This window comes from Apostichopus japonicus, chromosome 15 (genome assembly GCF_037975245.1).
Source record: "Apostichopus japonicus isolate 1M-3 chromosome 15, ASM3797524v1, whole genome shotgun sequence".
NCBI lineage: Eukaryota > Metazoa > Echinodermata > Holothuroidea > Aspidochirotida > Stichopodidae > Apostichopus > Apostichopus japonicus.
In genome coordinates this window covers 13,785,737-13,798,775 of record NC_092575.1, presented here as the reverse complement: position 1 = coordinate 13,798,775, position 13,039 = coordinate 13,785,737, and the positions used below count along the sequence as shown (strand labels likewise).

The 13,039-nt window shown below is 35.3% G+C and overlaps 1 protein-coding gene and 1 long non-coding RNA gene across 3 annotated transcripts in view; one reads left to right on the top strand and one right to left on the bottom strand.

Annotated features, from left to right (window-relative positions):
- Positions 1-539: 539 nt before the first annotated feature.
- Positions 540-5,002, bottom strand: LOC139980641 (uncharacterized). Of its 2 annotated transcripts, none has more exons than XR_011797621.1 (3): positions 3,872-5,002; positions 3,044-3,198; positions 540-2,775 (listed from the first exon to the last, which is right to left on the bottom strand). It is a non-coding gene; the product is annotated as an uncharacterized lncRNA (long non-coding RNA). The 2 variants fall into 2 exon arrangements; XR_011797622.1 differs by having other exon boundaries at positions 540-2,770.
- LOC139980631 (lachesin-like) overlaps positions 5,000-13,039 on the top strand; it is a gene marked incomplete at its 5' end in the record, with an annotated part of 63,527 nt that continues 55,487 nt past the window's right edge. The window contains 1 exon segment of the mRNA XM_071992423.1: positions 5,000-5,678. Within this exon segment, the coding sequence (XP_071848524.1) occupies positions 5,618-5,678 (61 nt within the window).

Here is a 13,039-nt window from a genome sequence, read left to right as displayed (position 1 = left end):
TTGTCCTCTCCCCCCCCCCCTCCGCCCACACCGCAGTCGGCCCTTCCCATTTCCAGTCCTTTCCCAAGGGCGTAGGAACCGGTAAAAAATATGGGGGTGGAAGTATCATTCCGCCCCCCCCCCCCCGCCCCGCAAGTCAGAAAACCCCTTTTTCATTTCCAAATGAGAAAAAAAATCTCATTTGGACCACCAAATTGCATCTAAGGCCAGGTGAAAATGCAAAATTATTTACAAAATGGAGTGGGTGTTGAAGTGTGCTATATTGCACCAAATCGCATCTGAGGCCACCTGGAAATGCAAAAATAATCCAAAGGGGGGGGGGGGGAAGACATATATATATATATATATATATATATATATATATATATATATATATTTATATATATATATATATATACATATATATATATAAATATTTATATATAAATATATATATATATTTATATATATATATATTTATATATATATATATATACATATATATATATATATAAATATTTATATATAAATATATATATATATATTTGTCGTCGCAATTAGGCCATCAGCTGAAGCTCAAAATGTGGCTGTAAAAGCAGTTTCGTTCCAGCAACACCGGGTCTAGACTTTTAATGCATTTTTGGGTAGTTTAATGCATCACAAACATTATATCAAAAGTTCTCCAAAAAATTTCCTGCAGTATTTTTGTAACGCACCCTTGAAATTTGGTATGTTATGTAGACATTACGTGCTACGATGCTATGTATTAGGAACACATGTGCTAACGTTAGATTTGGTACAGTGGTGCATACATACCACTCTTTTCTTATATGTTTAATTACGACTGATATATTTTTTTGTATAATAGTTGGGTCAGGGTTACAAGAATGGTGGAAGAGGATTCTGGTCTAAGGGTCAGTGAGGGTTGTTTTCAGGCATTACAAGTTGTGCCCTCCCCCCCCCCTCCATTTTCGCCAAAATGGTAAAAAATCACATTTTCAACTTTGAAATATGAAATACAATTTTTGCACATAATAACTTAAGGGTTTTAATTATAAAAATGTACCACTTTTAATAAACTCAGATATAATGCTTTGTAATAAATCAAATATTTTTAGATTTTCCCCCTATGTTATGAATGCATTTCGTCTGTGCATGTATGCGTAAATATACACATATAATGAAAAGTTCCTCTCCATAATTGTTACACTCCCCATCCAAACTGTTTTACACATGTGACTCCCTCCCCCTCTACTTTACATGTAGCTAAATCCCTAGTTACAGTGAGATGTGCCAATGCCCCAAGACCAGTGAGTTATTTCTTTTGTATAAATCAATATATAAGTTGGCACACTAAGACATCATGGCATATCGTAGATGTGAAATAAAGTTAGTAGGTATATATCTGTTACCTTAGTACTCTTTCTACAGTCTTCTGCAAAACTACGTACTTTCTCCATGTTACGGAAACGACATGTTTATAATTCGTATTCCTGCAAAAAGTGTTTCCAAGGGAGTTAACGTATAAAAGAAAAGATCGACAAGGTTTCGAATGGTATTTTGAATAATAATAGTTCTATATTCTACAAATAATATGAATAATAAAGGTGAATGGTACAAATAAGTGAATAAAGAAGACAGTTAACTTAAGCCCCAGATAGAAAGAAATAATGTATCTATTAAGACTGGGTTGATACACTCAATGGTGTAGTAGAGCTGGGCCTTTGCGATGATTCAAGATACAGGTTCTTCATCAAAGGTGCGGCGAGGAATTAATAAGTGATTAAAAGTTCATCCAAGGACAGTTGTACTAGTTATAACAGGATCCACTTCAATTCACTGCATGGAAGTCAGATATGGTATGGAAAAGGGAAAGTCCATTCCGTAGTAGAGGTGAAGATAATTAGATGAAATAAAAGTCACTAAAGACTTGAATATCCTTCAGTCAAAACTTGAACAGATGCACAAAACGTGTTAACAATATGAACAAAACAGGTAACGAAATGGTACGGCAAAACAATAAAGAACCGTGATATTGGAACAGGGTCAGGGGCGATGGTTCCCAACAACAGTATATAAACCTCTGACTGGTTTCAGGACGCGGTATTTGCGTCATCGTCATCAGTAAATATAGTTGTGAATATGCAAGAGGTAAAGCATGCCCATAACACCCTCCTCCCCCCTCCCCTCTCAGCAAAAAAAGTGTGATTTGAAGAAAATGTGGATATTTATCATAAGGTGTCTGGTAGGTAGGGTAATCTACGTAAAACTACTAATAGCTAAAATGAATATATGAATAAGATCATGTTTTCTGGTTCCTTTAAACTCTGGGGAACAAAATAATGACAACATGACTTTGAAAAAGTTAACCCTCTTCACAAACTTCAAACTTGATTAAAATTTCAGACTATGATATCAAGATTTAACACCATCACAGTTCATCCTCCAAATCATCTTCCCCTGCATCAACAATCTCAACATCTTCTTGGTAGTTGCTGCAATTTCTATATTTACATAGGTCTGTACACGGTAGTTGTGCATTCATTCAGGAACATCTTCCTTTAAAACATTTGCCGACTCTACAGCTACTGCTGACACACTGGAGCAAAACATCTGGGTCAGGTGGCTTCGTCATCCAAGTGATTATAAGGTCATCATTTTCAAGTTTCCATCCATGTCCCTCTGGTGAGAGTGCATCAATCCTTTGCTGCAATGCCCTACTGTGAATAGCAGCCTGGTTGGTGCAGCGCTTAACATGCTGGATCAGAGCATCTTTTGTTGGTGGTAAACTCTGCTCTGAGGAGATGAACAGAACACCTTGTACCATGAAATTGGATATTTTTGAGTCTCACATTTTATGATGGGGTACCAATATAATTACAATTCAGCTAGAAATATGTTGCAAATTACTTTAATAATTTCAATGGAAAGATTAACCTGATATTGCATCTCAAAGCATTTAGAGAATTTTTTAATTTTCCTTGGGGGAGGACCCCCATATTCCAAAAGTCCTAGATCCACCCCTGAACACTCAATGAACCACACATTGAAGAGAGTACTTTACCTTCAAGATCTGTATGTCTTCCTTGTCAAGAATTGTATCTAGTTTCTTCAACATAGAGAGTGGTACCTCACTTCAATGGCAACACGGTCTTTTCCTCTAATATTCATAAAATCTGGGCTCATCTTTTTTCCGCTCTGCTGCTTGTCGAAGCAATACTTTAATAAAATGAAATAAAAAAAGCAAATTGTTTTGCATTTTCTGTTGATCAAAATGTAAGTTTGAACAAATAAGAACTAAGACAATTTTATTTATATACCATGTGATCTGCTCATCTTCTATGGACAAACAAAGACACATTTAAATTTTGCAAACCAGTGTCATGCAAAAAAGAATTAAACAGGCTTTTTTTGACAGTACAGTACATTATCTCTTAATGTTATGGTTTAAATTATACAATGGTAGATTATATCTGTTACTAATAATAAAGGAGACAGATACTTGTTCATTTTGGTAAAGCTAGACAGGCTGACCATAAGACCTTGCAAACCTAACCTTATTGCACCTTTGTTACACTTATTTTTCTAACTAATATAATATCTCTATCATTCAAATAAAGGGCCACAGTAAGAAAACTATGAAGCCTGTATTTAACACTTAGGCTAGTGCCCCAGATGGAGAATTTGAAACAAATTTCTGTTCCTACCACCTTATAACAAAACAAATCAGATGACCATGCCACTAATTATATTATGTTCAGGTCCAACACTGTGCCCTTTGACTTGGATTCTATCCCTCAAGAGCTACTGATCTTGCATTATGCAACTTCTCTTAACACTTCAACTATGCCACAGAAGTACAAATAGAGTCGTGTAGTATGCTTAGGCTTACCTCCATCGAAAGTCTCTGCCTGCTGCAGCTTGTCCTGCACCCGTTTGCAACGCCGAGTAATGTATTGTTTCTTTTCCCACATATAATAAATTGAACAGGCAATACACCAGAGCTTCTGCTTGGTTTCCTCGATCTTTTCCGTCAATTCTTCGTTTAAAATCATATGGGGTCTCCTCTGGAACTGTCCGTTTTCTTGCAGCAATGTGCTTGCTATCAATGAACCGCCTGTAACACTTATCGTGGAACCCCATCATACTATGCTGTTGAACACACGCTTGATCGTAGTAGGCCATGGAGTAATCAGTAGTACGGCGATATCACTGTCTCCGCCGCTGAGATTAAGCCAATCTTTAGCGCAGGAAGTAACTTTAGTCCATCGTTTATTCGTCAGTGCCTTGACTGCTTCAAATTTTACAGATTCAATGTGCACTGAGCACTGTAGATTTCCGTGTGTCGGAGACTGACGAGCGCCCGTGGGAGCCGCCATGTTTGTTGTTTTCTACAAAGATTGCACACAGAACTCATGGCTCATTGGACAATTCATATCACATGGTACAGATATCTCACTGGCGCACAACTTTTGAACGTAAAACGGCAGGTTTCTTAACATACGCAATAAAAAATATAGTTCGATCTTTCGAGCGGAATTGCAAAAAAACTGCAGGAAAGTACATGGAGAACTTTTGGATCATTAATCTTAGTTAATTTATGTATTCAATGCTGTAGAGAAATTTTAGACCCGCAGTTGCTGGAACGAAACAAGCGAATTTCGACCTTCAGCTGATGGCCTAATATGTAAGATTAACAAAACGTTATAGTTTTCCCCCTTCTAATTCCAAAATCTACGATGCGGTATGCCACTTACCAGCCTCCGTAGAAAATCTTAGCTGTTCACACTAGAGAAGTCACGTTACCCAATGGGGAACCAAATTTTATTATTTTCCGGTTGAAAGACTGCGATTTTCGTATTTAAATGTTACCATTTACCGGCTCCTCCTCACAGGTAATTAGAAGGCCTAGCTTTTATTCTGTTAAGCATTCGTATAGCGCGAGAGGGAACAAAAACAGACTATTATGCAGACTCTTGTATCGCGATACAAAAAATCATCTACTTTAGATAACTGTATTCAAACAAAAATGAAATAAGATTTTGTCCGTGGCTGTTGTACTGTGTTTTCGTATAGTTAAAGTGCCTATACCTTTGGATATGTAATACCTCGTATAGCATATACATATACATTCAAGTGTAAGCGACGACCTGAAAGACTTGGTCTGATAACCTCCTAGATATAGGATGAGCACAACATGACAACATTTCCCGTTCCGCTACGTCACCTTCGTAGGTCACTGGCCCGTAAGAGCTACCGTCTCTCGAGAGTCGCTTATAATTGATGTTGGTAAGCGAATCTCTAAACCACTCGATCGCGCGGTTCAGAGGCTGGTAAACCCATTTGTGACCAGCACAGTACTATATATAATTGTAAGACCTACGGCAGCGGACAAAAATAAAAGGAAAGAAGACAACTTAAAGACGACAGTGCGGAAAAATACTGTTTTGTTGCAAAATTAGGGGGAAAGAAGAAGAAGAAACAATATACAGAAAGAGAGAGAGAGAGGGAGAGAAACGCTGGCAATTTCACAGATTTCAAGTCGCCTAGGAAGGAAATAATCGTTGACTGTATAAACATTGTGTCAGGAGGTACTTTATTCTTATATTTGGAGTGTGAGCTTGTTTTATATGCAACAATGGACAACTGTCGGATAGGAATTCTCATCTCTTTCGTCGTTACCATGACGATTTTAAGATGTAAGTAATTTATTTATTATCATTATATCATTGAAATTGCTTCTGTAGACTTACTATGAGGATTATCAATTGCCATGATACATTTATATATATATATATATATATATATATATATATATATATATATATATATATATATATATATATATATATATATATATATATATATAGAATGTGAACTATATTATCATGCAATGTGGAATAGTACTTGCTGTAGTTAGCGCAATGTATATTACTTTAACTAAAATTCCCGTTGCGATCATTTTTTGACATTTTCGTTGGAATAAATATAGTACTTTATACGTGTGCGGTAATTTAAGTGATTAAGTATATGATGACAGTAAAGGAGGGACTTTCTTTGAGGTAGTGAGAAACTTTAAAGTAGCATATATGACCCACTGCATGCTTCTAAAAGATCAGACATTTTGTGGTTGTTAGTATTTTATCTATATATTTCACAATTAAACTTAAAAAGAGGTTCTTTTTGACCTAGTTTTGTTATAACAATCGTTTAAACTGAAGTGTTATTAAAAGTTCATAAATTTGCGAAAGTTTTCGAAAATGTTGACAAACGCAGCATATCATATTTTGTGTTGCTGTCATGCAATGGGTTTGAACTGATTAACATCTTCACTGCTTTGGAAAGTTAACGGTATTGATAAAAGGGACGTTGTATAATATATTATATAGGAAAATCCCCCGAATCACACTTCTTTCCCCCCTTTCATGCCCCACCTTCTCGCCTCTCTCATTGATACTTCGAAAAGTGTCTAACAATGTGGGCAAACGAATGAATGACTTTATTTATAACACATGTAGTACTTGTCTGTAATATATATATATATATATATATATATATATATATATATATATATATATATATATATATATCGTGGCTGGAAAATGCGTACTCGAAATGTCAAGCATTTCGCTGCCTTCAACGTGCGATCCCTGATATTTGATATAAACAAGCTAGAATGCCCCCGCCCCCTAATAAGATGTAGCCTATTAATGAAAAACACTTTTACTATATCTGTCACGTGTCATTGTCAATATCAATTACCATGAAAACAATCGGGAAGCCCTGTGAACATATTTTACAATTGACATGACAGACAGTTTATCTAATGATGTATTGTTTATCTGAATTAACTGCAGTATTAATGTTTTAAAATCTTGCGAAGATTTCAATTATTGGTATCAGTTAAGCCTTCTGATTGACCTGTTCTCCTTTCTGAATTATTGAAAACAAACAATTAAAAAAAAACACCGGTACCGTAGCGTTCAAAATGAACGATAGCATCTCATAAGAAATACATTACCGCAAATGCGCGCACCGTGTATATGTATTCAACGCAGTATATAGGCTAGTTCTATAACATCAGTGACAGTTTATGTTTCAATTCAACAATTCATGTTTCTTACTGGAGTTCGTTGTACACGTAAATCAAATCAAACTACCCTGCAATGAGTCACAATTTTCTGTTACAAACCGGGATTTGTTTGAAACAATATTTTTCATTATAAATTCACCACCAGAAACATCAATTCTTGTTCTCTGGTATTCAATACTTGATTTTTAAGGAGACTGGGACCTAGGCTTAATCATCATTCCATCATCCTATATTTCAGTTACAATGCCATCACTCATTATAGTTTAAAATCTTTACGACAAATTATGAAAATTATTGGTGGTCGGTAAGCACCCCTCCATTCACTCATATAGCTTACCAATAGAATTTGACCAATAAATAATCGCTTTGTAATCATTGCAGACGGCCGATACGTCTTAGCATACAGTGGAAACCCTTATAGCACATGTCATACACCCCCCCCCCCCCCCTTTCAATACGATGGATAACCTGGCATCAGTTCAGCTACAAATATGACGTAACGACTACTCTATTTATATGGAAAGAAAAAAGACCCTCCTCTCAGAGCCCCTGTGCCCTTCCTTGGTCAAACTGAAGAATAAAACAGAAAAAGAATAATAAAACAGGTAAACAACGGTAAAAAGGGAGAATAAATCATAAAGCAGCTAGTATGGTTATAAGTAATGTAAAAAAAAAAAAAACTATGACCGGGCCACACTAGCTAGCTGATGCAATAAACGTCTAAGGTATGTGCTAAAATGTGCTAAACCTGTCTATTAAATTGCAAGTCATTTGAAATTGACTGTCAGCTGTTATCTTTTGCACTTTACTATTTTTATGTTTATTCTTTCCTCGTAAATATAGACATAATGAACTTTTTATTACGAAAAGTCTCTGTGCATCATCAACAGTCATAGCATACAAATATTAAAATAGTAAAACAGAATTGATGAATGTAATTAAAATAAGCTATATATGTAATTAGGTTGGTTAATGTAGTTAGAATTAACTGTATGCATGTATGGTTGGTGAATGCATTAAGGTTTAACTTTAAAGAAAATGTATGATTTGTGAATGCAGTTGGAATTAGCAAGCTAGCTATATATATATATATATATATATATATATATATATTTATATATATTGCCTATTGTATATGGTTGGTGAGTGCAGTTAGAATTAACTTTATACATGTATCTGGTTGGTGTTTCGCAGAGGTTTTCGTTTGGACACAAATTATATCAAACCTTTCGAGTATTTTTGGATTGTAATTGATCAAATTTTGTAACTGATGAAAGTTAATAGGAAAATGAGGTTTTGTTGTTTAAATGATCAACATTTCGTTGCCAAGAAATTTTTCTCATATTCGTTATAACAACATGTGACTACCTTGAAACTGGAAGGCATATAGTCAACTTTTCAAAATTTACTCATTATTTGAAATAAATTTTGAATATAGTTAGCAGTTGGAAGACCATTTTTCAGCCAACACCTCCTATATGGCCGCGTTAAAATCATAGCTGTATGTGATAATGATTACGTGGCAAAGCCCCCTCCCACCCCGAGGGTGGAAAGCCCTGACTATTCACTGGCTTACACATATATTTGCAAAGAACTCGGTTCTTATAACCGCCTTTAGTTAGTCGTGAGATTGCAGCCCTCAGGAGTTTAAGTACTGCATTGGCCTTTTTTAAAGTAAACCGAATCAAAAGAAGCGCCGTTTGTTACACACTAGTATTGTCCAATACACTGAATACTTCGTATACTTTGTCAGAGAGAGACAATGCGCCCACTGGACACTGGACACTGGTCACGGAACACTGGACACTGGATACTGGCCACGGAACTAATTTCACGATCTGCGTCAGACTATAACTGTACAACCTCAGAAACAGAATGAACTATATTATACTCCAAAGTTAACAAATTATTCTAAGTTTAAAAGTTCATTAGCAGACAGGACAAACTATAATTTTTAATGAATTACCTTTATTCTTTAGAATGATTTGGCTTTTGACGCCCCTCATTACTAGACATTTGATTCGTGGTTTCCGTTAACAGCAAAGCTCTGCGATAATTAGGATCTAGTTTAAACTGATCCTGAGGGCCTGCCTAGATGTGTTCAACTGTAACATACCAATGACACCATATATATATATATATATATATATATATATATATATATATATATATATATATATATATATATATATATATATATATATATATATATATATATATAGATAGATAGATAGATAGATATATAGATATATATACATATATATAGATAGATATATAGATATATATATATATATATATATAGATATATATATATATAGATATATATATATATATAGATATATGCTTATGTACCCCATCACGAAAGCGAATCACTTGGCAAAGAATGATTTCGGCCTCAATAAATAAATTAACACCTAAAAATATAAATCAGAATATAAGAAGTATTTTTGTGTGTGCATATTTGCCCGTCAACTTTCTATTTCAAATGTGACTTTCATAAATGTATTGACTTACGTATTTATTTGAGGGGGCGGGGTGTACGTAATGCCGTGCTAAGATCGAATCCCTTCTTGAATTAAGTACATGAACCGCAACGTTGAAAGAAATGCTAAGGTATCCTGAAGAGCAATGGAGGGGCGAGATCATTTTTTTCGTCGCTGTTGGCGGGGGAGGAGGTTATGAAAATGTTTGCTAAAATGGAGGTTGGTTAAATGCAATATGGTGCTATATTTGGAACTTTGGAAGAAATGTTAAAGAATTTCTGACTATAAGTTGTACCGCATATAGATGTTATATTTATGTTCTTTGCATTATCATTTATTAGTATATAAATGTTCTGGTTTTACGGGTGGAGGATCTTCCCCCTAATGTTATTCTGGGGAGGGGTGGGGGGGGGGGGGGCTATAGAGCCCCAGAAGTACACGAGGTTCCGCCCCTGTTGACAACATAAGTTGTGACTTGGTCTTAAGTCCAATATCATCATCGTACATGTAACGATGAAGTAGGGCAGAAACTCCAAAGACTTTCAACTGACTAAAAATGGAAGTGTTAGGACACAAACATTTCTTGGATTTGACAAAAAGGTGAATAACGTATTTATTTAGTAGTTAATCGATTGCTACCAGTTCGACTCCTTAGTTACTTAGATTGAAGGTCATCAAATAATGTGCTAATTTCCACATTTTTTTGTCATTATCGTGCCAACGTACAGACCAACATTCCACGAAGCCTTAAGGACAATTATTTCTTTCTTACGAATCAAACTAACTATAATAATTGGACACCGAAGTAGCCTATCGCCGAGAACCGTCAAGATAAGCCGGATTTTATTGGCGGCAGAATGCTGTTTTCATTTCCCTGTTATTCCGAGTGGTTCATGGTGGTGGATAGCATGTATAACTTACACTATACGATACATGCATCCTATTTCATTCCGGATACGGAGAAATAAACGACATCGCAAAATGTAAATTCACGGAATATGGTGACGTTTAATCAATTTCTTAATGCATCCCAGGAATTCTCATTACCATTTAGATAGAATTTTGACAACTAAATTGCATTTTAACGATCATACCAAATTTTGTAAAAGAATTATGAACACTCTCCGTGAGACTTCGTTGGATAAGATGCTTTATCTCACTTGCCTCTCTCCACCCAGGGGTTAAATGGGTACCTGTGAGGTAACTTGTCATTGGGCGCAGTATATAACTGCTGCCGACTGGAGGGATTGTCTCTGGGACAGGTTATCATTGACCAGGGGTAATATAACGCCTCTAAAGCGCTTTGAGACCTATCGCTGGTATAAACTTGCTATATTAAAAGCAACTATTATTATTATTATTATTATAAGAAACGACTTAAGCCACCGTTGTCGGCCAGGTATAATACAGTTAGCAAAAGGAAAATGGTAGAACGTGGACTATATCTATAATATAGCTAATCCTCTTCTCCTGCTTGTCAAAGCTTAATATTTATAATCTTTAAGTTTGTATGTTTGCGGTGAGGTGCATTGTTGCCTGGATGGGAATGGTAGTTGACCACAATGCTAAAGGAACATCTCGGTCTTATATCAGAGAGCGATTAATTCGAGAGAGTCTGGAGTCAATTTCCCAGCACTCTTTGGCTAGGATAAGTTTTTAAAAAGACAGAATGTTGTGTTGATATATTACAGTGCAATCAAAACTGACGATTTAAGTGTTAGTAAAGTCTCATTTGATACTGTTTGAATTTCAAGATCTTCACATTTAAATAAATTGTTTAATAATTGGAATGCTGCTTTAAAACTCAGTGGATGACGATATTTTTCTTTTTTAAGTTGATTGCGATCAACTTTTTGTTTTCTTGTCAGATTTTATAATCCCATAATAATGTTGGCTAATCAAAGCAAACAATGAAATCAAATTTAAAAATATTGTAAGTTTCCAATTTACACGTACATGTGATAAATGCTATATTGAACGGGTCTTGGAATCTGATGCATTAATTACCTACCCATCAACTTTCATGTGATGAATCGTATATGCGATGTACCCAGATCACGTGCCGCAACATTGAAGGATGTACCTACTACAAAACTTTAAATGAGTAGTAAAATAATTAAATTGACTACCAATGAATGACTACAAAAGAATGACTACCAAAGAATGACTACTAAAGAATGACTACCTAAGAATGACTACAAAAGAATGACTATCAAAGATTGATTACCAAAGAATGACTACAAAAGAATGACTACCAAAGAACGACTACCCAAGAATGACTACAAAAGAATGACTACCTAAGAATGACTACAAAAAATGACTGCCAAAGAATGACTACAAAAGGATGACGACCAAAGAATGACTACAAAAGAATGATTACTAAAGAATGATTACTATACAGAATGACTATACACCAAAGCATGACTAATAAAGAATGACAACACCTAAGAATGATTACTAAACAATGGCTGCAAAAGAATGGCTACGATTGAATGACGACCAAAGCATGACTAGAAAAGAATGTTTCTCCGTACACTGTTGAATAGTTTATACATAGTTTTTTTATTTGTAAAACATGTCATAAATAAGATCACTTTTGGGAAAGGTTCGAGTGTTGCTGGTTTATCAATTCCTCGTAGAAATCCGATCATTTTCCCAAAAGACGAATGCGGTAAATCTCTCATGAATATATGCTCAAGTTATATATTTTACACGAGTCATGCATCCGCCATATACGCCTACGGGTTCGTCACCTATATTTACCACTTCCTTTTATAAGAAGTAAAAGAGAATTTAAGCTCAACACAAAAACCCCTTTTTTGCATTTTCAAATATTTAGCAAATGTCAAAAGTTGAAAAAATGGAACAATGTATTTTCCAGTCATTTCTTGGGAAACAATATGTTTGCCAAGCCGAATATTCATTTAAAGTCAATATTTCACACACAATATCATTATAATGGATTAATTTGTAGAAAACTGTAGAAACCTGAAAGAAAAACTTTGCATCGGAATTACGTTAACATCTATCTAGGCACTGCAAAAGCTTATTATAAATATGAATTTTAAATTGATTAAAATGATGAATATGTTTATATTTTTTTTTTTTGAGAAACTTCAAAAGCTCCTAAGGTTTGACTATAAATGGGCGGAGCCAGAATGAGTGGGCGGTGACAGAATTAGTAGGCGGACTTAACGAGAGGTGAAGTGGCGGTTACATGAACACATTGTAAATGAGGGGCCTGATGAAACATCTAAACCCAACCAAAAAGCTTATGCAGAAACATTTTTAAATATATTTTTAAATTTTATTTTAGTTTAACAGTCTTGTTCCAGGCCAAGGCCCTCTCACACGACTTTACAACTTAAGCCTGGTCATTGGTAACTTGTCACACCTACACACCAAAGTATGCACAATTCAATCAATCCCTCCTGGGGCACCACAGTGCACCACAACCACCTGTCCCCCGCGGGGGACTTCCCAT